Source organism: Pleurodeles waltl, chromosome 3_1 (assembly GCF_031143425.1).
Source record: "Pleurodeles waltl isolate 20211129_DDA chromosome 3_1, aPleWal1.hap1.20221129, whole genome shotgun sequence".
NCBI classification, from domain to species: domain Eukaryota; kingdom Metazoa; phylum Chordata; class Amphibia; order Caudata; family Salamandridae; genus Pleurodeles; species Pleurodeles waltl.
In genome coordinates, this window is record NC_090440.1 from 404856264 (window position 1) to 404881257 (window position 24994).

Consider the following 24994-nt stretch of genomic DNA (forward strand, 5'->3'; position numbering starts at 1 on the left):
ATCAATTAGTATTCTTCTCCTTTTCTTTCTGCACCATTGTGCCTGACTAAATACATGGTGATGCTAGCAGGTTTATCTTCACAGTGAATGATATAGGCAGTGCTTAATTTGAGCCTGTGCTAGCAAGCGGGGCCCACCGGCACTCAATTTTGGGGATCGGCACCTATTTTAATTCACCACACTTGGACCCAGAACAAAAGAGAGAAAAACACAAAAGGGGGAAAGAGGGAGGAAGAGAAAAAAGGAAGAACAGTGACAAAGGGAGAAATCAGAGAGGACAAAGAACGTGCAGAATCGGGAGAGAGGATCGAGGAGTGTCTTGTAATGGGTCAAAAATGCATGAAGGGGACACAAGACTAAGCAGCCTTGGTGTCAAACAACACAACCTTCTGAAGCACCAGTGGCAGCTTGTAAGCAAAGGTTTGGACACCGGTACTTATTATTTTATATATTAAGCAGTGGCTATAGGGATTATTTTATATATTAAGCAGCAGATAAAGGGTTTAGATGGTTTCAGATAGTAGTTTTGTGGACGTGTCACATCAACTTTGGGATTATTTAAATTTCTCCTGTGGTACAAGCTGTTTCTGTTCACCTGCCCAATCTATTTCTGCCTCACCCATGAAAGTTACTTCAGCCAGCCAGAACTGTTTTCAGTGTCCTCATTTTAAAATTAGCTGCCCTCATTTCGGTTTTGATGCCATCTCCTATGGTGAGCTCCTGCAATTGTCGGGTGAAGAAGAAGCATGCTGCAGTTGAATCACTGAGTCATTAGGATTTGATTCACTGGTGGTATAAGAAACAAATCTGGGCAAGCAGTGTTAACAAGTTTACTACTGGTTTTGAAGAATCACCCTTTTTAATATTTTTATATATTTTTTTCAGTTTTATGTAGCGTGAACGCAACCCAAAGGTGATGGAGTGCTACATAAACAAGCACCAATTATATTGCACAAGGTGTCATTTTTTTCACTTTTTAGGTACAGGGAGATTCATTTATTTTGCCCAGAATCCCAGGATATTGAGCAGACATCAAGACTCGAACCTGGTTCCCCAGTTCCAATGTCAGCAGCTCTGGCTGTAACACCATATCCTCGCCCTTGCCCAGGTATGGTGTACTATGGGCTTCAGACTATAACATAGACTCAAGTGGTGTAACTATACACCACTTCATGTTGGCATATGATCATTTAAGCAACATATCCCCATCCATACTGACTAGTGCTCCTTCATGGGAAAATGCTCCTTCTGGTCCTTTCACAGAGCGAATCAGATTTTTGAATCATGTCTCCATGCAAGCTTGATGTGTTGGCATTATCATATCGCACAAGCACAGTAAGCATGGCAGTGGTAATACTGCGATGCTTTAACGAAATTACATGGTCAATGGTGGAATGGCTGTGAATTGTGTCTCATTCCCACGTTCTTCTACTACCAGTCCCTCAGATGCATACTCTGCTGACACAGTCATCTCATCAGATTCAAACATGGCACATTTCTTTGGTGTGACCAGAACTAAACACAAAAGGTGGACATGTTTGTGAAAAGTGAGTGTCCTAAATGTCTCAGTAGGAATAGAAACTTTGATGTGGGTTTCTTTATAATCTAAATCTCTGTTTGTCCTTCCCACATCCTATACACCTTTCGTGGTGAAAGACACCTGGTTACTGTAATGTGGCTAAAAACTGACATAATATCATATGCTAAGTTCTTGGTATTCTAGTTAACAATGTCTGCCACGTACCAGAAAGTGAACAATGAGCAGGTGGCAGGTAGTGTTGGCACCAAAATCGTTGGTCATCTTGCCTCCCAATTATCCAACGCTTTCTTTCAGTTCTTCTGTCAAACAGATACAACCCACATGAAAAGGCTCCCTGTTTAAGACACAAACAGGAGAAATACATTACTGAGTATTCATTGCTGACTATGGGGCTCTAACTTCATTTACTCAATTGTAACGCCAAATCATTTCTTTACTTTGGGGTATTAAAGCACACACACCTCTGGGAAAGTCATGAAGGACGATCACGAATTTACATGTGTTCTTACCACTATGTATACATTTGTCATTTTCTCAAAGCAGTACGTTCCATTCATATTTATTTAGATATATGGGTAACACTTTCTAGTCATAGTCCCAACGTGTACAAACAACAATGTTGCTTTATGGTGATGTCACATCATGTATTAGTATTTTTTAAGGATTATTACATAAATATTTACTTTAGAAATTCTCAATAGTTTTGCATGCATCCAGGCAGCACACCTCTCTTATTTTATTTACAACTGTATACCAAGTTAGGTATCTGTACGTCATATCACTAGTCTATAACACGAAGAGCCGTTCCTGTTTTGTATGTGGGGTTAAAACAGGAGATTGGCTCATGCTATTGGAATCAGCTGAAGCTATGTCACGCTGAACTCTCTGACTGCATAAGTAACCTACACGTGAAATCTGCAACCCTACATTCTATGGGTTAACCTGTACTCCATAAGAATGCCTCCATTGCGCCTATGGTAAACTCAACATTTATTTTATCCTGCAAGACGGGCAGAGACATCATTGTAACATAACACATTTGACTGTTTAAAAAAAAAGAAAACAGTGACCACACTAGGAATGGGTGTGAAGCATTCTTTTATTTGAAATTATGAAAAAACAAATTGTGTAATACAAGGGTCAAAGACTCTTCTTGAACATATGCTTCTTTTTACCTTCCTTATATTTATGTGTTCACTCTAAGCCCTAAACAAAGTCCTTTGTTATCTTTTTAAAACATAAGGCCTGATTTACCGTTTGGCGGGCAGGTTACTCCATCACAAATGTGACGGTTATTCCATTTGCCTAATTAAAACACTTCTAATAGGGCCTATCTGTAATGTTTGAGGTGGAGTAACCCATCTGCCAAACTCTTAATAAGGCCCTTATTCTGATGGGAACTACTCATTCCAGGTTGGTTTAGACAACAGAATGGTCCAACTGGAAATCAAACACCTCTTGTAGTTCAAAGTTAATGCCCCTCAACTTATTGCAATACTCTTTCCTGGAATCCATTGTTAGAATCACGTAATCATTTTATCTCAGTTACTTCCATTCCCATTTCAATTTAGTGTCTATTCTAAAGTGACTGTACTGCACTTTTATAGAAACAGTTTTTTCATGTAGAATCACAGGACCTCTTTAGCCTACGCTGTATGAAAGTGGTTGAAGTTTTCTCTGGCTGCTCCCAATCACCTCAAATTGCACAGTCTGCCCTCACTTGCTTTCAAGCCTTCGTGACCGCCATGGACACAATCTGAAAATGCAAATAATCTGTTACCTTAGGGCTGCCAAAATCTGGAATCCTGGTGGTTCATATGTATCCAATAATCTAAGTTAGTAATGGCAAAGAATTATGCACCTCCTTGTGGTGTCCAGTCTAGTTAAGTCAATACACTAGTCCAAAACGTGGTGCAAGTGGTCATGTGCCCTACTACCCCAAGGCACATGAATAGTGTATACGGGTATATACAATGTACAATGAACAGATACGACCACAGCACACAAAACATATATGGTAGTACAATACAAGTGCGAACTCTGGTATGACAGATCCGTTGATGTATGGTACAATACTCTTCTTTGTGTTCCAGAAAGATATTTATTTGGATCAGTAGTTGGATTGTTCGTAGGCCATGTATAGTGATAGTTCTTAACTATCCTTGGTGCTGTTTACTTCATGGTCAATCACTCCACCTGTAGTGCTCACCCTGAGAAAGGAAACAGCTTGAGTTTTACACAACCTAGGTATTTCTCAGTAGATGCTTGACATAGACCCCCGGGTCCTGTCTAATGATGAACTATGGAGAGGTACAATAAGGAGGGCATCCTCAGGGTCTCTGGCATCAAGACTGCAGCTACTCGTTTCTATCCCTTCTCTCCTGCCAAATGTCTAACCTCTAAATCTCCTCTGCAGCAGCTACAACATTCCAATATTGACATCACAGAAGTCTTCATCTCTGGCTGACATTAGAATATTCTGCATAACGACAAGTATATGCAAGCACTGACAAACCCACCAGCCTATTTACAGGTCAAGCATCTTGGCTGGAGCTCTGACCACATCAAACAAATATATAGCATGTCTAATCATCAACAACAAACTCCAAATATTCTTATACCACCTGCTACGTACCACTCGTCACAAACAACACCAGACTGTGATGGAATATCCAAAACCAGTGTGAGAAGGTGCTGAATATCATACCAATGGAATAATGAGCACCATATAAATGTGTATAATACGACAAATATTGGCACTACTTAAGGTGAAGTTGTGTTGAGTCAGAGACAGTTCTAGGTTTCCTGCCTTGCTTGAAAACACCTCACTTGTCTCTATGCCAAACCCACAGATTGTAGCCCAGATATATATATAAAATGACTGAAGATTTTTACACAGTTGGGTTAACATTGTGACAGGCTGCACGCAGGAGTATAAATGTGAACGGAGAAACAGATAGAAGAATATTTCTTAACAATGCGAATAAATGAATGGCTGCTGCAGGGCACTCAAATCAGACTACAAGAAGAGGGCGTTAAAACTTCAAAAGATAACATGTTTAAGGTGTGTTTGTGTGACACAGGTCGAGAAATAACAGGATAATTGACAACCTCTAGAATGAATACCAAGAGAGATTGTGTTAAATAGCAACCTATGCTGTTGTTTGCCGTAGAAGAAAATGCGGGTCCTGGTGTGTGCACACTGAGCTCTGTATCTGGCCCTAACTAGAGATTAATTCACAGGTCTATTAATGGTCCTTCCTCAAGCTGAAGTCCCTTTTTGCTTTCTACCACAGCTGCTGTCAGAGCGAGGAAACCATGGAGAAGCCATGAGTATTCTGAAAAGGGCCCTGAAGCTTGAGCCAACCACTAAGGTAAGAACCCATCAGAGGCTGCGGATATTGAAACCCGCCCATTCGGTGGTCTGTGTCGCAGGGCGATGTTAAACTGGAGATATTCTTAAAAGATTTAGCCCCAAACTATCAATTTTGGAAAGAGCCGATTGATTCTAATGTTCATGTGTCTTTAGTAGTAGAGTGAGCTTTCATTGCGCATTCCACGCGAACAGCAACAGCTCCGGTTTCTATTCCTCTCAGGAGTGTGCATCATTTGTTATGCATTCTTTGCAGGCTCTGTCAGCAGCCAACCCCCAGCAGACCCCGGGGCTGCTTAGACCTGCGCTCCCGCCTCAGCAGTCGGGCGTCTCGTGGCTGCACAATTATCTTGAGATTTCATTACTCAGTAATGTGGGGTTCCGGAATGACGCTGCTACGACACTTGACACAGACCCCTCCTTACATGTTTGTACTTCATTAAGAACAGGTGTTCCGCAGTGAAGAACGTGTACATGCGTCTTTATTTGTTTGGGTTGTTAATCATCTCCGGCAGTGGCAGTATCACTTAGCTACTTTCAGACCTGTGGTCAGGGTGAAGTGGGGGCGGGCTGGCAGGACAGCTGCGGGTTGGGTCGGACGCCTTCAGCGGCCCAACCAGTACTTTAAATGGGCCAGAACTCACAGGCACTGAGTACCGGCACTTTTTCATTGTCTCGCCCTGAGTATCGGAACTTCAACTCGGATAAAGAGAGTACCGGTACTCGTGGGGTCCTGGCTGCGACGCAGGTGTTGTTCCGTTCTTTCGTTTGCTACTTCCAGCACCTTCACAGGTCCCGCAATGAAGGAAGCCTGGACTGAGCTGACTCAAGAGCTCAAGAGCAGAAGTTCTCTTCACCATCACACGGCGATCTGCATGTGCTGCTCTGAAAGCCATCAGAGCAGGGGTGTGGCTGCAGGGTGTTTAGTTACCCTTGAGTTTCAAACAGTGGATGGCAGAGAGGTGCTGTACCATCGAATGGGACGCGTTGTTCAAGGCACTGCAGCTTTTTAGCTTGCCCTTAAATGACTGAAAATCTTCACCTATTATTAGAGATTTAAGTTAAAATGTTTGACTGGAAAGTAAATCCTTGCCATCTCCACCAATTGCCTGATTCCTGACATAAAAGGCGAAGCAAATGTTTTTTTTTTTTTTACTTTTTCTGAATGGTTTAATTCATTTACACCATATGTGACATAAGGCTCCATGGAATGTGTGACACTTTCAGCAGTTCCAGATTTTAGCTGTCAGCGCTTTTGTATTCTGGGACTTGTAGATTGCTTTTCTCATTTTATGGGGTTTAAAAAAATCCAGCATACAAAGTGTTGATGGCAGAAATTAGGGACTAGTTGTATATGCCACATAGCATGGAGCCACATGGAAGCTACTATGCCCCTGATCATATATTTTGCAGGAGTCCTCACAGATCAGTGGCGTAGCGTGGGTTGTCAGCACCCGGGGCAACTCAAATCCATGCATTAACGACTTAAACACAATCTGCACGATTTGTAGGTAAATGTTTCTTTAGATCTGTAAGCTTATTAGGTGATTTGGAGCAGACCAATCATTTCCTAGGTAACTGTGCTCCAATGAGACACATCCCGGCAAGCCTCTGATTTTTTCCCGAAGGAGAACATGCATGCCATGCGCCCTCAGCCTTGATGTTGCACCTGTTTAAATTGTTGAGGGCTACCACTGTCCGGCAGTGTGTGTGTATGCGATCTTGTGAGAGATAGAAATTAAAGGTAAAAGCGTGTGAGTTTCTAAGTGTGAGTATGACTGTGACAATGAAAAGTGGTACATTTGTGTGAAGCTGGATGTGTTTCAGAGACTATGAAATTGGCGTTTAAGTGTGGGGAGTGACTGTGTTTGAACATATGGGTGTGTGAGAAAGGGGGCAAAATCATTTAGAATTTTCTGAGTGTGTAGAGCATACATGTGTAAAGATGCGCAAGCCAACAACATAACAGGGAGATCCTAACCAGAGCTGAGCCAAGTGTCTGGCTCTGATCCTAGAAAATGTTTCATATGTAAATTATACAGCAAACATGACATAAAATATGATAAAGTCTCTTCAAATTTGAAAAAAGAATGCAACAATAAAGGAAAGCGTTCTGGTGAAAGAAAATATTTGCCTAAGATCACACAGTTAAAGAGGAGGGATGCCTCTATTTATCCATGTTTTTCTGGCTTCATTTTGTACAAATCAGACACGTAATGGGTATCTATGTGTCTTGCCCTATGTTAAGGCTTTGTTTTTACCTGTTTGTACCCTTTTCTGCAGTTTTTGCATAGTGCGAACTCGACTCGAAGCACCAGTTGCATTACAAAAGGTCACTTTTCATTGTTTGTAGGGATGGGGAGATTTAGTGATTTCCCAGAATCACAGGAGCTGACACCATGACTCGAACCTGGTTCCCTAGTACCAAAGTTGACAGCTCTGGCTGCAAGGCCACTTCCCGGGTACAGGGAGGTGGGCAGGCAGTCAGAAGCCCCATGAATGCTCGACTCTTTATGGGCTTGAGGTTCCAACTGGACCTCGAGCTCAGCCAGAGGCAGGCTTGAGGCTCGAGCCTGGCTCGAGCTTTCAGTGGCTCACCCACCTCTGTGCATGCGTATGTGTCTCCTTCATTTCAAATTACAGTCTTTTTGTATTCATCAACAGTGATTACACCTGCTACCTTGGAAGCAAAGATTAGCAATGAGATGTTTGCATCAGCACTTCAGACTCCAGAAACTTTGGAACCTGGGTGCAAGAGGTGCTTTATCATTTCCTGACCAAGATCATTGTATTGACTGTGGGAATTGTTGACATTTTGTGATGTCAATTTCTTAAAAAAATACCAGCTTTGTGCTCAAAATGTTGCAGCAAGTTTACCTTTGTGGAGACATTTATATATTTAAAATGGCTACGTATGAGGTCATAACCAGTTTTTTATTAATCAGGAAGGCACATAGGCCAAGGATTGGCAGCACATAAAGTGGGTGGAGACACAAAGAGCAAAGTTTGAACTTATATATTTACTTTTTAAAACTCTGCCCTGAAAATATGACAAGACAAATCTCATAATAACACTGTTCTGGCTTACTTAACTGGTCACAACAGGCTGTGTTCCACAATATTACATTGTACAGAGTTCTTTGTGTACTCAGCAAGTTCCAGGGTGTAATGGCACTTTATTAACTCTGGTGGTTAATGCATTTGCTGGAAAGATCTATGTGCATTGTAATCAAAGGTTCGACTCACCATAAAATTACACACAGTGTCAATTGTGTGCTGGAAAACACAGCGCGCAACATGCAGCTTACAGATTTGTTTTTCTATGTAGATGGCTCAATTGGCTACTGTTTTTGTTGCAGAGATCATTGTGTTACCTGCAAGTCAAAAGTTAAAATTATTCTCATATAGCTTAGTGAGTTATGGCCCTGCATCAACGAGCTGCATTCACACGACAAGGCACACATTTATGGCCAGATGTACCAAAGGATTTTACCCATTCTGTGTCTATGGGAAAAAGCTTTCGTACATATGGCCCTTAGCACCTTACTGGTTTTGTCTCAATCTTTTGTTTTTTTACTGATACTAAAAAAAGGTTAATTTGGGTAGCAATGAACACTTATTATTAAGTGCTATATAAACAGTTATTAGTGTAATAACTCATGAACAGACCTTCTTACACTGCACGCACATTTCAAACATACAAAGCTTGGAAAGGTCACAAAACCTAGCCCCGTCCCTTGGCCTGTCCTTAGCAACGCCCTTCCAGCCTCCCGAGCTCCACCCTCAGCTCATTTTCTTGTGAGTAGCTACACTTATTTTTTTCCATTGAAAGCACTGGGCCTACTCAAGGTGCCCTTGGACCTCCTGGCTCACTGGGGTTATGATTGGTGCAGATGTGAGTACCTTAAGTGGTGCCATGAAGGAACAATACAATCATGTGCAGTAAAGCAACCTTAAATCAGCAGATATTCAGATTTAATTTCTTCAATGTAGTTTACTACCTGAGCATTACCTTGTTAAAGTTAATGGCCGAAGGCGTCAAGATGGTGGCCGCACTTTCGTAGTTCTCCGTACCCCTCAGTCATCCGCCTTCCACAGAGCACACAATCCCGCAACATCTGTACCGCTAAAAGGCCCCCCGAGACCCCGCCGCAGTGCTGAAACCGAAAATGCTCTCACTGACCATCCCGCCAAACCATAAGCAGTCGGTTGGCATGTAACCACCCGGGGCCAAGATGGCGGATGGCGATTAGAACTGCGAGGCGGAGTACTGGCGACTGAAGAAGCCGCAGCACCGGTGGATCGGGGGTGCCCGGCTGTGGTCCCCCCGGTGCTGAGGAGAGCCAGAGGTGAGAGGCGAGGCGCTCGATCGCTGGTGGGCGCCCCGCGACGACCACGACGGCCCAAAAGGACGGACGGCGAACGAGGCATAGATGGAGGCTGCTGGTGACTGGGGCTTTGTGGCAGCGCATCGGCACTGTTGGGGGTGGTGCACCTGCCCCCTGGAATAGAAGGAAGCATGTGGCACCGTTATTGAGGAACCGAGGTGGGCTCGGCCGGGCCCCGCCGAAGCAGCGATCGCTGAGCCACCTCGCCCTTCCCAGGACCGAGGGCCTAGGATTCAAAGATGGCACCAGCCTGGGTGCATATTGGAGACCTTCCGCGACTGCCCAAACCCTGTGATCCGGGTCACGGAGGGGTGCTGCGGCACCGGGGCTCCTGGACGGCCAGGGACCGACGGATGCCGACCCGGGGCCTTCCCCACCAAACTGGAGACTCACCCGCCCAAGCCTGAAGACGGGGAGGACCTGCTGGGGGAGAACAGTGCCAAGGAATGGCTGCCTACGTGGGAGGGCAGGTGCCGGCGTGGCCGAGGTGAGGCTCTCTCCCGCGCGCCCTCTCCCTTTTCTTTCCCCTCCAGTAGACACCCCCCAAGACCCCCAAAACCCCTACCGGTTGGCGAATTCGGGCGGAAAGGGAGACTGGTGCCCACCCCCGCTGGGAACCTCCGCCCTACCGGAGGAGGCTGCCGGGGCCTCTGAAATCACATGGGGGCCCCTCCCTGCCTGGTGGAAGACTTTCCCACAGGAGCATAAAGACAATAGGTCCTGCCGGGAAAGAGTGGGAAAAGGAACAATTGCCTGCATGGGAGAGTTGAGACCAACGTCGTTGGGACGGAATCCTCTCCTGTACACCTCCCTCCCCCACCTCTGCAAAACGCTCCAACCATACTGGCGAACCTGAGCCAGGGGAGAGGGCTGGCATTTCATCTTCTCCAACTGCACCCTACCAGAGAAGACAACCGAAGCCTTGAACCATCTGGAGATCCTCCTATAACTGAGCAAGAGCAAACTGGAAGTTGTGACCTGAGGCCCCCGCTCCCTTGCAATCACGCGGCTGTCCCCCTGGGGCGGAAGGTCTACTTGATCCGAACCCTTGACAACACCATCCTGGCCTTGCACCGCGGGGAAGAGACTTTAACAGGCAGTGAAGTAAACCAATCCACCGAAGCCTAGGTGAAACAGAGAGCGGGACTACGCTACGATGGGCAAAGACAAGGCAACACGGCAGGCAGCGGCACAAACACGTATGGACCAGTTTACTACGGGTGTAACTGGTCCCCGGATGGAAGACCGTGCCCCAAGCAGAGGTGGCGACCCTCAGACGGCGTCCAGTGACCTGACAACGATTCTCCAGGTGATCCAGGCGTCCCAAGTGGCTGTTGAAATGAAAGTAGGAGAGGTGAGAGTGGACGTAGCCTTGATTCGGCAGGACCTCCGCAATGCCACAGCGCGAATTACCGAAACTGAATCCAGAATTTCCACAATGGAGGACGACATGACCGCTCTTAAGGCCCAAGTCTCCGCACTGACCACCCGCACTTCAGAACTACACCGGAGAGCGGAGGACGTGGAAAACAGGTCGAGGCGTAGCAACCTGCGCGTGGTGGGCCTGCCTGAAACCGCAGTAGAATCGTCTCTGGCCAAGTACCTGGAAGACTGGTTCCGCTCCTGGATGCCGGCAGATTGTCTCACGCCATGGTTCGCAATTGAGCGAGCCCACAGGGCCCTTCAGTCAAGGCCCCCACCAGGTTCCCCGCCCAGATCAGTGATACTTTGTCTCTTCAATTTCAAAGACAGGGACGCAGTTCTACAGGAGGCACGCTTGAGGGGGGATCTTGTCTGCGACGGGGCAAAGGTCCTCCTCTTCCCCGACTACACAAGCAGGTGCAGCAACAACGCCGCTCGTTCACAGAGGTGAAGTAGAAATTGAGATTGATGAACATTCAATATTGCCTCCTTTTTCCAGCACGACTCCGGGTGGTCCACAGCAACAAAACTTACTTTTTTGATCGGCCAGCCACGGCATGGACCTGATTGACAGAAGAGGTCCCATTGGGTCCCTACAGAGACGGATCTCAACTTCATCAAGAAACAATGCAGAGCGGCCAGAAAGGGCAGCAGTCCGATCGACACCGCCGCACCCGTTCTAGGAGACGCAGGACATACCATGGATCCCGCTCGGATTCCCCCCCCTGGAACCCACTGGATGGGGTCACGGGGCCCACGGCCACCCGGGGACCCAGAGGACGCCCCCCCAAGGCCGAGACTCCTGAGACATAAACCAGGCCAGGTTCGAATCTCCAGAAGATACAGACCTATCTCGTAGCCCAGTACTATGATCTCAAGAAGAGATCCCCAGACAGAAGTACCATTCTGCCAAGCTGATAACAACTATATCAGAAAATAGACCAACATTGTTTATTGTGTTCTTGAACTTGATCCGACTTCAAGGAGGGGTCCACGACCACTGCTACCCTATTTGTTGATGTTCCGCCTCACCAGTTCCAAAAGGGAGGCGCAACACCTGGGCGACAGATGCTTCTGGGGGGAAGTATGGGGTGGGGCGGGAGTTGGGGGTCAAGGGAGGTTTAGCCTAGTTTCAAAGGCAAAAGTTATGGTTCCTAAGTTACAGACATATACAGGCTTTCCAGGCAAGTCACAGAGCAGGGACAATAGAGACTTAACTGTTTTGGCAGCGACCCACACTAGCGAGACATGGGCGAAATAGGGGCCCTCCGTTATCCCCAGGCCCAGAGACAGGTAGTACTGACAGACACCACAAGACATTTCCAAACACCCACCCACCATGACTCAAGCACAGGTGATCTCATGGATCGTAAATGGCCTCCTAGATAAAATTAAACATACTACAGCAGTGGTTCCCAACCTTTTGACTTCTGTGGACCCCCATTTTATCAATACTGGAGCCCGGGGACCCCCACTGAATCATTATTGGAACACGGGGACCTCCAGAGGAGTCATTACTGATAGCTGGGACCTAATATTGTTTTAAGCAGCCGTGGACCCCCTGAGGAGGCTTTGTGGACCCCCAGGGGTCCTCGGCCCACAGGTTGGGAACCACTGTGCTACAGTGTTCACCTTCATACACCGACATAAACCCGAAATACTCCTGTTACAGGAGACGCACCTCCAGGCGGACCACAGCCCCTTTTTGACCCGCAGGGGCTTCGACAGGGTATATCATGCCAGATTAATGCGCGGATCTCGGGGGGTAGCCATATTACTACAACGTAATTTCCCCTTGACAAACATCCAAGTCCGGAGGGACCGGCAAGGACGATACGTGGCCATCACTGGCAAGATCGAAGGAATCACAACTAAGATAATCAGTGTTTATGTTCCCCCTCCACTGGTTCAAAGAACACTTGATGATCTCACTAAACTACTCGCTGACCTTCCACCGGGGCTTACGATGATAGGGGGCGACTTCAATGCAACCCCAGACCCAACTCTAGACGTTGCCGGCCTGATCTCTGTACATAGACAAGTAGCAGCGGTGAGAATCACGGGATGGCTTTCCGCAACAGGGCTCTGCGATGCCTGGCGGGTGTGGCACCCAAGACGGCGACAATTCACCCACACTTCGGCAGCCCACGGGTCGCATTCCAGAATCGACCTGGTGTTGCTCCCAAGCGTAGACTGCACAGCCCTCTCTCATATTGAGATATTGGTAAGGGGAGTCTCCGATCACGCCCCGTTTGTGGTCGTGGGTCCCACCCGATCTCAATCTCATCCCATGTGGCGCTTAAATGCGTGGTACCTCCAAGATATGTCTTACACTGAACAACTGCGACAGGCACTATAAGACTACTTTGCACTAAATGATGGGTCGGTGGCCTCGGCAGGTACTTTGTGGGTGGCAGGTAAAGCGGTACTAAGGGGCACAGCCAGAGATTTGATACGGAGACAAGAACACACACAAACCCAACACATTGAACAATTAGAACTCCGGGCAATGAAGCTTGAAAACCAAAACATAACAGACCCAAACGACAGGACGGAACGGCATCTAATCTTAATCTGGGAAGAGATCCGGGACCAGTCCCTGGAAGCGGCGAAACATCTGTGGAGAGCCACCACAGCGAAGGTCTATAGGTGGGGGGACAAATCCGGGAAAATGTTATATTGGCTGGTGTCACGCCACCACACCTCCAGGATAATCCCAGAAATCTATGACAGGGAGGGGAACCCTGTGGTAAAACACCCGGAAATAGCGAATGCCTTCGCTAAGTACTACCAAGCACTATATCAAAAGTCTGCCCTGGTCGACCTGAAGCAGGCTCAACGTATGCTAGACGAGGTTCCCCTCCCACAGCTGCCCGCAGCGGAAATGTAAATCCTAGACGAAACTATCAACGCGGAGGAAATAGGAACTGCCATATCGACTCTATGCGCCGGGACGACGAATACTATAAAGCCTTCAAAGAGGACGTAACACCATATCAGCTAAGACTCTATGCAGAGGTTGAAAAGGGTGGATCCTTCCCCCGAGAACTAGATGCCGCCACCATCGTGGTACTTCTCAAATCCCAACCTCCCTCACTACACTGCGCTGATTATAGACCAATATCACTGATCAACACTGAAGTTAAAATTGTTGCCACCATCCCCGCTAACCGCCTAAAAAGGGTCTTGCCAAAACTGATCCACCCAGACCAATGTGGATTCATGGCCACTCGCAGCACTCAACACTGTATCCGTCGCCTACATGTGGCCCTGGCCGAACGCCACCGATTACACAGGGATCTTGCCTTTCTACTTATAGATTTTGAAAAGGCCTTCGACTCAGTGTATGGACCGCCAGGGCCAACGACCGCGGAAGCACTGCCAACAGGCTGGCGGTGCTTCCTGGCCAATTCTGACCGCGGCGGTAAAGCCGTGGTCAGAAAAGGGAAACCAGCGGTTTCCCACCGGTTTTCCCCTGGCCATAGGAATCCTCCATGGCGGCGCTGCTTGGGATTCCGACCCCCTTCCCGCCATCCTGTCCCTGGTGGTTTTTACCGCCAGGAACAGGATGGCGGGAACGGGTGTCATGGGGCCCCTGGGGGCCCCTGCACTGCCCATGCCACTGGCATGGGCAGTGCAGGGGCCCCCTAACAGTTCCCCATAATGATTTTCAGTGTCTGCTTAGCAGACACTGAAAATCGCGACGGGTGCCACTGCACCCGTCGCACCCCAGCAACTCCGCCAGCTCCATTCGGAGCCGGCTTCATCGTTGCTGGGTCTTTCCCGCTGGGCGGGCGGGCGGCCTTTTGGCGGTCGCCCGCCCGCCCAGCGGAAAGTCAGAATGACCGCCGCGGTCATTTGACCGCGGTGCGGTCTTCTGGCGGGGGAACTTTGGCGGGCGGCCTCCGCCGCCCGCCAAAGTTGGAATGGCCCCCTATGTCTTTATAACAGGCTAAGGCATCCAAATAGCACGCACTTCCTAAACATAAGAGCCATTACAAAGCACTTATAATGTCCATATTTCAGCTAAATAAACACGAAAGAACAAACACTGAATCAGTAAATGATGCATATCATGTATGCATTATGTGCTGATTATGTAGCTCAAACCTGGCTGAAAGCCACCACAGGGATGTACAGCATCAAAAGTCATAGCTGGTTTCTAAGAGTGAAAATGGACTGTTGCTGCATCATTATGTATTATTCTTTAGAAAGGTGCTCTTTCCTAAATTGATGCAGGATTAGGACAATTCTGATGAATTAGAAGATAATCTAGCTCCTAGGTGCATAGATGGAGATGGCTTTATTGCCTTGTTTTTTGGACTTCTTTGTCATCATTCTTGTAGTGTGCTAGCTTCCGGCATGCCATGAGCCACCGGAAATTGGGAGCTTGTCAGCCCGCTAGGCAGTAATGCTGGTTGTTATGACTTTGTAGATGACATATATCACAACGAAGAGGAGAGGTAAAGGGCATCATCCAGTCTCCCGATTATAGTCACAAAACACAAAGTAGGATATGAATATTTATTGGTTTTCCATCCTCTATTAAGATCCCTTGTTTGTTTCTTAGAAATGCCCGTACCCATTTGTTGTGAAATTAATCATCATTAGTCAGGTGCAACATCTCACACATCCTTGTGTCTACATGGTAGACCTAAAGTAGAAGGAACTTGGGGACCAGATATCGAATTAAAGCTGCCAGTAAGTGATACCAAATCAATTTGATTTCTTCTGGGGTTTCTTCTGGCAGGGTTAAAACTACGTTTAGATGGTCAAAGGGTCATTATTACCCTTACCGTCTAGGCATCATCAATATGTTTCAGCTGGAACTTTACAGCCCTCACAGGTAGACAACCTCCGTCAGGAAAAGGTCCCTGTTAGACACTGTTGTCCATAGAAGTCGTGTAAATAACACTCACACTTCAAAGATTAATACTCGCGTTTTTTGCTAGGGTTCTTGGACTTTGTTCTCTAAAATTAAACAAAAAGATATTATGAAGGGGGTATGTGTTAAAACACACACTAGAAGCAAAACGCAAAGAACATAATATCCATGAATATCACACTTCCAATGATACTTAATAAATCCAAACTTCGTGCAGTTAATTTCGCGGGTGATGCACAGCACACAAGATTCAACTTGAAGGAAAAGTGGTGACCGGGGTGTGCAGCGTATACAGGAGGCAGGTGTAAATAAAAGAATAACTATCACTACTGTCAATCTTATCCAGTTATTGGATCAGGGTTTCCTAACCAGAGGAAACATAGGGGTGACAACCTTTAGGCACAGAAATGCGAGAAATGTATACAAGTATTTTAGAGTCCTATTCTGCCGTATCTATCATAATGACCTATAACACATTGCATGGGACAGTTATGACAAGAACAAAAAGTGTTTTTTTTTCTCGTAATCGGTGTTTCAGCATGCAAACTTTTTAGCTTTGGCAGAGCTCTGTAACATGGGTAATCCAATTATATGGTCGTTTTCCCCGGGGCACCCCGCGCACTTCATCATGGTCTGAAAACGCGGGTATTGTCCCTGCTATGACCCGTAGACAGTACTTAATTTTGAGTTGGTGATTGCCGGTTGGGGGCCACCAGCACATATTTTTCGGGACTGGCACTTCTCTTTTCTATATCAGATATTTGCTGAGTGCAAGCGATGAAAACATATACAGATCGGAAACACGGAGGAAGAAAAAGACGACAAACCGACCGCAGGAACCTGAGTGAGAAAAAGTGGCAGGGATGTCTGGTAGTGGAGTAAAGACTACCGACATTGGTATTCTGCCTGCTGACATTTAATTGCACGGACTGTGGGCTTCTGAGTAGAGCTTAGGGGAATTAAGTACTGCCCCTAGGGCATCCACTCACTTCATAAAGGGTCTGTTATGTCAGGGAGTGTGACGAGTCTGCGCATGGGTCTCCTCCAGGTAAGACACAAGAGACAAGTACGTGCTTGTAACTAGCTACTCGACAGGCGGTGTCCTTTTTACAAACCCTACCTGTCTGCGCTATTATTTAATGGTTATGGCACGTGGTGTACAGGACTGCACCGTCAGAGCCTCACCCCAAGGTGGTACACGTCAGGCACGCCTCCCGTGAGAGAGAGAGAGAGAGAGAGAGAACGTTTTCCACCTTCCCGTCTTGCCTGTTACGTCACATGCAAGACACTACAATCCTCCCTTATTTCCAAATAAGCCAAAATACAAACTTTCAGTCAACATTGAAGAAGTGTGAAAAACTGTAGTCTGGTATTTAACTCAGTTATGCTATGTTCACATTCAGAACTGGATCTCCATTATCCGAGTCGACAGTTCACACCCAGTGGCTCAGTTATAGTGTAACACAGTTCTACAGAAATTGCCATGCTTCACTCAAAACATAGCCACAGTTACATGACATGGGTGGTCATTCTGACCCTGGCGGTCTTTGACCGCCAGGGCGGAGGACCGCGGGAGCACCGCCGACAGGCCGGCGGTGCTCCAATGGGGTTTCCGACCACGGCGGTAAAGCCGCGGTCGGACCGGCACCACTGGCGGGGTCCCGCCAGTGTACCGCCGCCCCATTGAATCCTCTGCGGCGGCGCAGCTTGCTGCACCGCCGCGGGGATTCCGACCCCCCTACCGCCATCCAGATCCCGGCGGTCGGACCGCCGAGATCCGGATGGCGGTAGGGGGGGTCGCGGGGCCCCTGGGGGCCCCTGCAGTGCCCATGCCACTGGCATGGGCATTGCAGGGGCCCCCGTAAGAGGGCCCCTACATGTATTTCACTGTCTGCTGCGCAGACAGTGAAATACGCGACGGGTGCAACTGCACCCGTCGCACAGCTTCCACTCCGCCGGCTCGATTCCGAGCCGGCTTCATCGTGGAAGCCTCTTTCCCGCTGGGCTGGCTGGCGGTCTGAAGGCGACCGCCCGCCAGCCCAGCGGGAAAGTCAGAATTACCGCCGCGGTCTTTCGACCGCGGAACGGTAACCTGACGGCGGGACTTTGGCGGGCGGCCTCCGCCGCCCGCCAAGGTCAGAATGAGGGCCATGGTCTTTTAAGCAAGTAGAAGAGACAGGATTACCCTGCAAGCTGTATTTAGGGTGAGTGCTCCAGCCTTCTCCTTGGTCCGACTGATCCACTCTAGTATCGGCACTGGATTGCATCCCAGCAGGAACTTTGCTGTCACTCTCACTCACTCGTTCTGTAACACTAACGGTAGATTCAGTGTTCTCCAAAACACTGTTGTGGTCTAGTCGTGGTCTTTCTCTGCCACTTTCAGTAAGCATCCCTCGATGGAAGGGCTTGAATTGGGAGATATTTCTCGTCATCACCTCTTCACCCCGCTGGGCAGTCACTCGGGTGCCGAGCGTCTTGGTTATAACCCATGGGCGACGCTCATAGTGGAATCTGTCTTTTAGGAGCACCTCATCACCAGTTTGCAAGGTAGACTCTTGTGCTGCTCGGCCTTGACTGGCTCGATTGTTGAAAGTGCGTCGCTTTTTCACTACTTGGCAATCGTCCAGGGAAGCAGGAGTCCACCCCAGGTGGTGGGGAATGGAGTCTTGGATTATGCGACCTATGAAGAGATGCCTTGGGGCTTTCCCCGTGGTTGAGTGTGGGGTTTGGCAATACACCCATAGAAAAGAGTAAATGGCCCATTCGAGGGATTGCTGATTGGCATGGGCAATTCGGATTACTTTATTCAGAGTCCTAATGACCCTTTCTGCCTCACCCTTAGCCTGTGGCCATCTGGGTGTGATTTTCCAGAGTTTAATGTTCAGAGATCTCAGATATGCAGCCACTTCTAAACCTTGAAAAGGTGGACCCTTATCAGTTCTCAACTCTTTGAGCAGCCCATGTGCAGCCATCTTTTTTTCTAGCTTGGTCAATACTTCTGGTGCCCCTTGGGAATAGAGAATCTCCACCTCTGGGTACTTGAGTAATCACAGATTAAGACTAAGGGATGTCTCCCATTGGGGAGACTCCCAAAGTCCAGACTTGTGCAAACCCACAGCTGTTGAGGTCCTCGTTTGGTGATCGCTGTGGCCAGTGGAGAAGGCCCTCCAGAGATCTTACACCATGGGCAGGTGTGTACTACTGTCTCTACCAACTCATCCATGAGTGGGAACCACACTTTTGTGCTTAAGTGACTCTTGGTTTTGACCATGCCTTGATGGCCTGCGTGGGCTAGCTGAACTGGTTGGTTCATGGGGCTGCTGAGTATGACAAGTCTGTGGCCTTGCAGAAGACAGCCATGTGGATCTGGTATGAGTTTGTGGTGGATGTGATATAGTCTGTCTAGTATGCACTATACTTGAGGTGCATGCTGGGCCCAGTCTTTGAGTCCTCTGGGGCCTGCATCCACGGCAATGCTAGTATCCCTCCGGGGATCAAGGTATGTGAGGGTGGTATCCTCTCACAGTGCGTTTTTTTGTTGCTTAGAAAGACTGATCTTGTGACTCACCTCACACCCAGAGAGGAGATGACTTGGTGAGGTCCCTGAGGTGTTGAGTCAGTGTGGTTAGACCTTTGATGAAACAACTGAATTAGTTTACCATCCCTACGAAACTGCAAACTTCTGACACTGTGGCCAGTGAGTGAGCGTCTTTAATGTCTCTCACTTTTTCTGGGTCAGGTGCTACGCCCTCCACAGAGAACATATAGCCAAAGAAGTTGATTTTTGCATGAGGAACTCACACTTACTTCAGTGTAAAGTGAGTCCTGAGTCTTGAATTCTTTGAAAGAGACCTCTCAGCCAGATATGATGTTCCTGCAGGGACTAGACATACAACAGGATGTTCAGACTTACATTGATTACACCCAGTAGACGTGACAATGGTGTTCTGAACCACCTTTGTGGTGCTTGAGATCCCAAAGTTAAAAATGTAGGCCCACATGGGTAGAGAATGTTGTGATGTATCTCGATTCCTCATCTAAGGTGGTGCCGTGAGCGAAGGCCTACCTTCGAGAACCGACTGGCTCCACTTAACTCTCCAATTAAATCATCAATGGTAGGAGTCAGGTGACCTTCACGCTTTATTGCAACATTAGGAAGCCGCATGTCTATGCATATGCATACTTCACCAGCTTCCTTCGGCTTCTGCGTCACCGCAGTGGGGGATATCAATGGGGTGGGACATGAGACATTTTCAATGATCCCATTGGTTTCTAGTTTTTCAAGTTCTCTCTCTTGAGGTCTCAGGTAGAACGCTACACGCATGTGACATAGGGGCATTGGTTGAATGGATTGGTTGATGTGGAGTTTCACTATTTTGTCTTTTAGGCATCCTATGCTGTCAAAACATTTTGGGAACACCCTTTCTAGGTGAACTCTAAGTGCAAAGGTAACTACTCTTAATGCTTCAGCTGTGCAACACCCTAGCAGCATGCTGCAACCCCTATCTGCGACGTCGATGCAGGAGCTCACTGTCTGAGACCTTTGAGTTATGGGGATTTTGAACGTTCCTTGCATGGGCACCAGGGTGTTCTGCCCATGTGCATATACTTAAAGTAATGGTTTCTGAAGAGGCAGGGTTTATACCATGGATTGAAATGCGTCTGCCAAGATTATGTTTATGGAAGCCCCAGTATCTACAGTGACCACAAGCTGGTGCACCCCTATTTTTATCTGGCATTGGAGCAGCTGGAGTTGCGACTTACCTGTGGTTTCAATGGTGAAAACTAAGGGCCTGATTTATACTTTTTTAGTGCTGCATTTGCATCATTTTTTTACGCAAAAGCAGTGCAAAGTTACAAAATATAATTGTATTTTGTAAGTTTGTGCCGATTTTGTGTAAAAAAATGACCCAAATGCGGCACTAAAAAAGCATAAATCAGGCCCTAAGTGTACAGTATGTTCTCTACTTTCATCATCATCCATGTCGCTGTTGCTTTCATGGGCTTCAGGGATCATGTTGACTGTTGTACATGGTGGTGGCCTTTTCTTTGATCAACACACTATAGAAAATAAATTGGGTTTTCCACATCCAGCACACAGTTTCCCTTTTACTGGGCATTCTGATGAGCAATGTGCCGGTCCTCCATGGTATTCACATAGTGGCATTGGCACCACTGTCTTCTTCAGTTGTACGGGTCCTTTTTGGGCTGAAATTGTATTTGTTCGTCCTGCTTTTATTTTTCTTGGCAAGGCAGCCTCTCATGTGAGCTTATGCTTTTGACAGCTCATTTGAGCGGTCTATGGTTAGAATGTTCGCTAACGGTTTAGCATCGTGCTGCATGATAGATCCCCACCCACCTGACACTCAAAGAAGAGGACAAATAACTAGACCACTCAACATATTTACATCATTAGTGCCATTAGTATACCTGATTATTTTAAAGCAATGCCAGTATTTCTGTGCATTCAGTTGAAGAGTTACTCTTAAAATCATAAATCATGTGGGTCAACTATAATGTCATATCTATGTCTATTCAACATCTAATGATGCATGCTCCTTCCAAATGGTAATATTACCACAATACTGCCATATAAAATAACCTTGTTATCTTCAGGACATATCTATAAATCATTGTGTATTTCTGTAATGCCAAGGAATGTCGTCATGTAATTCATTTTGTTGCTTCCTAACCTGTACATCCAATGCTTTTCCTATTTTAACAGTGTTAGACTTGGCATCCTTGGCGTGGTCTCCCCTAACATTTTGCCTCTGTTTCCCAGGCTGTTGAGGTGTGCTGGACTCTGTTTTTGCTGTTTTTGATAACTCTCGGTACCTTACCACTGCTAATCAGTGCTAAAGTGCAAGTGCTCCTATGTAAAATGTATGTGTAATTGTCTTATCTATGATTGCCATATTTGATTTACTAGTACGTCCCTAGTAGAGTGCACTGGGGGTGCCCAAGGTCTGTAAATCAAATGCTACTAGTGGGCTTGCAGCACTGCTGGTGCCACCTACATTAGCAGCCCCGTAAACATGGCTCAGACTTGCCCAGAGTTTTAAACTGCCAATTTGACTTGGCAAGTGTACCCACTAGCCAGGCACAAACCTTACCTTTTTCTGCATGTAAGGCACCCCTAAGGTAGGCCTTAGGTATACCCATGGGCAGGGTGTAGTGTATGTTTAAGGTAGGACATATACTGGTGTGTTTTATATGTCCTATCAGTGAAATACTGCCAAATTTGGTTTTCACTCTGTCATAGGTTAACATGGGGGCTTCCTTTAAATATTATTAAAGTGCAGAGTCCCTTCCCTGTAGGAGCAGATAGGAATATGGAATTTAGGGTCTCTGAGCTCACAATTAAAAAATACATCTTTTAGTAAAGGTTGTTTTTAGATTTTGTGTTTGAAAATGCCATTTTTAGAAAGTAGGCAATTTCTTGCTTAAACTTCCGTGACTCTGCCTGTTTGTGGATTCCCTGTCTGGGTCAGTTTGACATTTGGGCTGTTTACACCTGTCCTCTAGACAGTGACACAAAGGGAGCTATGGTGTAGCCTGCATATTCTGATCAGCCATCTGAAGGGGAAGGGAGGAGTGGTCACTTACACCTGAATGGCCTGTGCCTGCCCTCACACAATGCAGTCTCTGACCCCCTGGTGTGTGTCTGGGGCCTGGCCTGGGCAAGGCAGGATCTTACAAACGAGAGACTTTTCTTTGAAGTTTGCCTACTTCAAAGGCAGAAAGGGGTATAAATATTGGACAAAACCCTCGAAAATTAGATCACTTCTGGGTTCAAGAGGAACCTCTGCCAAGGGGAAGAGCTGAAGAGCTGAGGAGAAGTGCTGCCCCTGCCTGTGACTGTGCTTTATTGGGCTATCCTGCAGTTGCTGGTTCTGCCTGTGAAAGGGCACAAAGACTGGACTTTGTGGTATATTCCTGCTTGAGAAGAATCTCCAAGGGCTTGGACTGAGCTTGCCCCCCTGTTCTGAAGTCTGAGGGCCATCAAAGACTTCCTCTGCCAGCACCTGGACTCTCTGCTGAGACTCCTGCCCTGCCAAGTGGTGTGTAATCCAATCCCTGGGCCCTTGAAAGGAGAAGCTGGTGAAAAACCAAGAAAATCCAAGAAAACTGACTTTGGACGACTCCGGACCGATGCCGCTGCCGAATCCCATGACGCCGCCTGAAACCGAAGCCATGGTCTTTGCTGGATTGCGATGACCCCGCTGGCCCGATACTGCTGCAGACCCGCCAAAGTCCGTGACTCCATGGAAGTCGCCGCACCACGTCGTGACCACCGGATATCGACTCCTCCCGAAGTGCACGAATCCAACACTTTGCACCAACACCGCTCCACCTCCACTGCTCCGCTACAAGGGCCCAATGCCTCTTTGTGACACCTCTGCTCTTTCGCTCCACAGTAGCAGAACTGATGCGGCCTCGGATCCAGCGACGCCGTGATTCCCAACTCTGTGCACTGGCTTGTTTCCACATCTTACCAAGGTACTGTACATGAGGGTCTGCTTGACTCCGTGACCGGCACCATTGGTGTCGGATTGTTGGGAATGAGGCCGTCACAACGCCGTGATATCACCTCATCGAAGCATTTGTGTTTCTAAGTGCTATGTTTGAGTTTAATCTTTACAAATTCATAACTTGACTTGTGTATGTCAGATATTTGTCATTTTGGTCTTGTTTTGTTCAGATAAATATTGGCTATATTTGTAACCTGGTGTTGAGTCATTTTGTAGTGTTTTCACTGTATTACTGTGTGTGTTGGTACAAATACTTTACACATAGTCTCTGAAGTTAAGCCTATTTGCTTTTGCCATGCTACCAAGGGGGTGAGCAGGGGTTAACTGAGTGTGATTTTCCTTTACCCTGACTAAAGTGAGGGTCCTTGCTTGGACAGGGGGTAACCTAAGTGCCAACCAAAGACCCCATTTCTAACATTGGTGATCAACGGTGAGGACTGGACTTGTATTTGTAATTGACATACAGTGATTAAGTATACACTACTGTTTTCAGTGCAGACCATTACGTGACCTCATACTACTTGTTTTTGCTTTTCCTCTTTTTGGACTTTTTTCTACTTCCATATTTTTGGTAATCTCTTGTGATCTTTGCTCTGCCTTGGAACTTTGCATTTTTTGGACTCACCATCATGTCCCAAAATGGAAATGCACCAGATGGAGCTGTTTGAGAGTTATGTATGTATGTATGTATGTATTGAGTATTTATAAAGCGCATTCCGGCCCGAGGGCATCGAAGCGCTAACTGGGTGAGGCAGGGTCTACTAACAAGGAGACTCCAAGACTTATTGCGGGAAAAGCCAAGTCTTGACCAGTCTCCTAAATGTTAGATAATTGTGTTCTTGCCTTAGATCCAATGGGAGTGAGTTCCAGATTTTAGCAGCCGCAATGGTAAACGCTCTATCTCCCCACTTCGCCTTCTTGGTGCAGGAAGTTTGGATTCGATAGGCAGAGGCAGATCGCAACAGCCTATTAGGCCTATACCATTGCAGCTTGGTGGTTAGAACCTTGGGCCCAATCCCATGGACAGCCTTGTGAGTGATGCAGAGAGCCTTGAAAGAGAGCCGCTGGGCTACCGGAAGCCAGTGTAGATTTCTAAGGCACCTCTTAGCAGAGGCCCCTCGGGGCAGTTTCAGTAAAAGCCTAGCAGCAGTATTCTGCATCAACTGTAGCTTATTCAACGATTCTTTATCCAAGTTGAGCAGCAGCGCATTCCCGTAATCCAATCTAGAAATGACTAGAACCAGAGTGGCAGTAGTTCTGCAGGATTGTGGAATAAAAGGAAATACTTTCTTTAATTTCTTCAGAGTCCACATGCAGGTCTTGATTATCTGATTGACCTGAGGTTTGAACGACAATTGATCATCAAACAGTAATCCTAAATTTCTCGAGGTAGACCCTGGCACAGGGAGAGTGCCACACTCTTCAGGCCACCAGATGGAAGACCAGTGTTCCCTCTTAATCCCAAAGCACAGAATCTCAGTTTTTTCGCAATTAAGTTTTAGCCAATTGGCCTTCATCCAGTTATTCACTGCTGTCATGCAAGCGTTGAAGCGGATGGCCACTTCCTCCATATCTTTGTTAATAGGGATGATAATCTGAGTGTCGTCTGCATAAGAAGTTGGGATAAAGCCGAAAGAGCGAATTAGCTCTGCCAGCGGTGCCACGTACACATTAAATAGCGTAGGGCTGAGGGAAGAGCCCTGAGGGACCCCACACGGAAAAAGGTAGGCTGGGGATCTAAAATCACCGCTGCTAACTGTGGCCCACCTATCTGATAGAAAGGATTCAATCAGCTTGAGAGCCTGATCTCTGATGCCTACCTGATGTAGACGGTCTAGCAGAATGTGAGGGGCA

General features: G+C 47.1%; 1 protein-coding gene across 1 annotated transcript in view; it reads left to right on the top strand.

Moving 5' to 3' along the window:
• LOC138284148 (uncharacterized) overlaps positions 1-24994 on the top strand; it is a 285937-nt gene that overhangs the window by 131137 nt on the left and 129806 nt on the right. The window contains exon 6 of the mRNA XM_069222631.1: positions 4837-4914. Within this exon, the coding sequence (XP_069078732.1) occupies positions 4837-4914 (78 nt within the window). The remainder of the gene's footprint in view (positions 1-4836; positions 4915-24994) is intronic.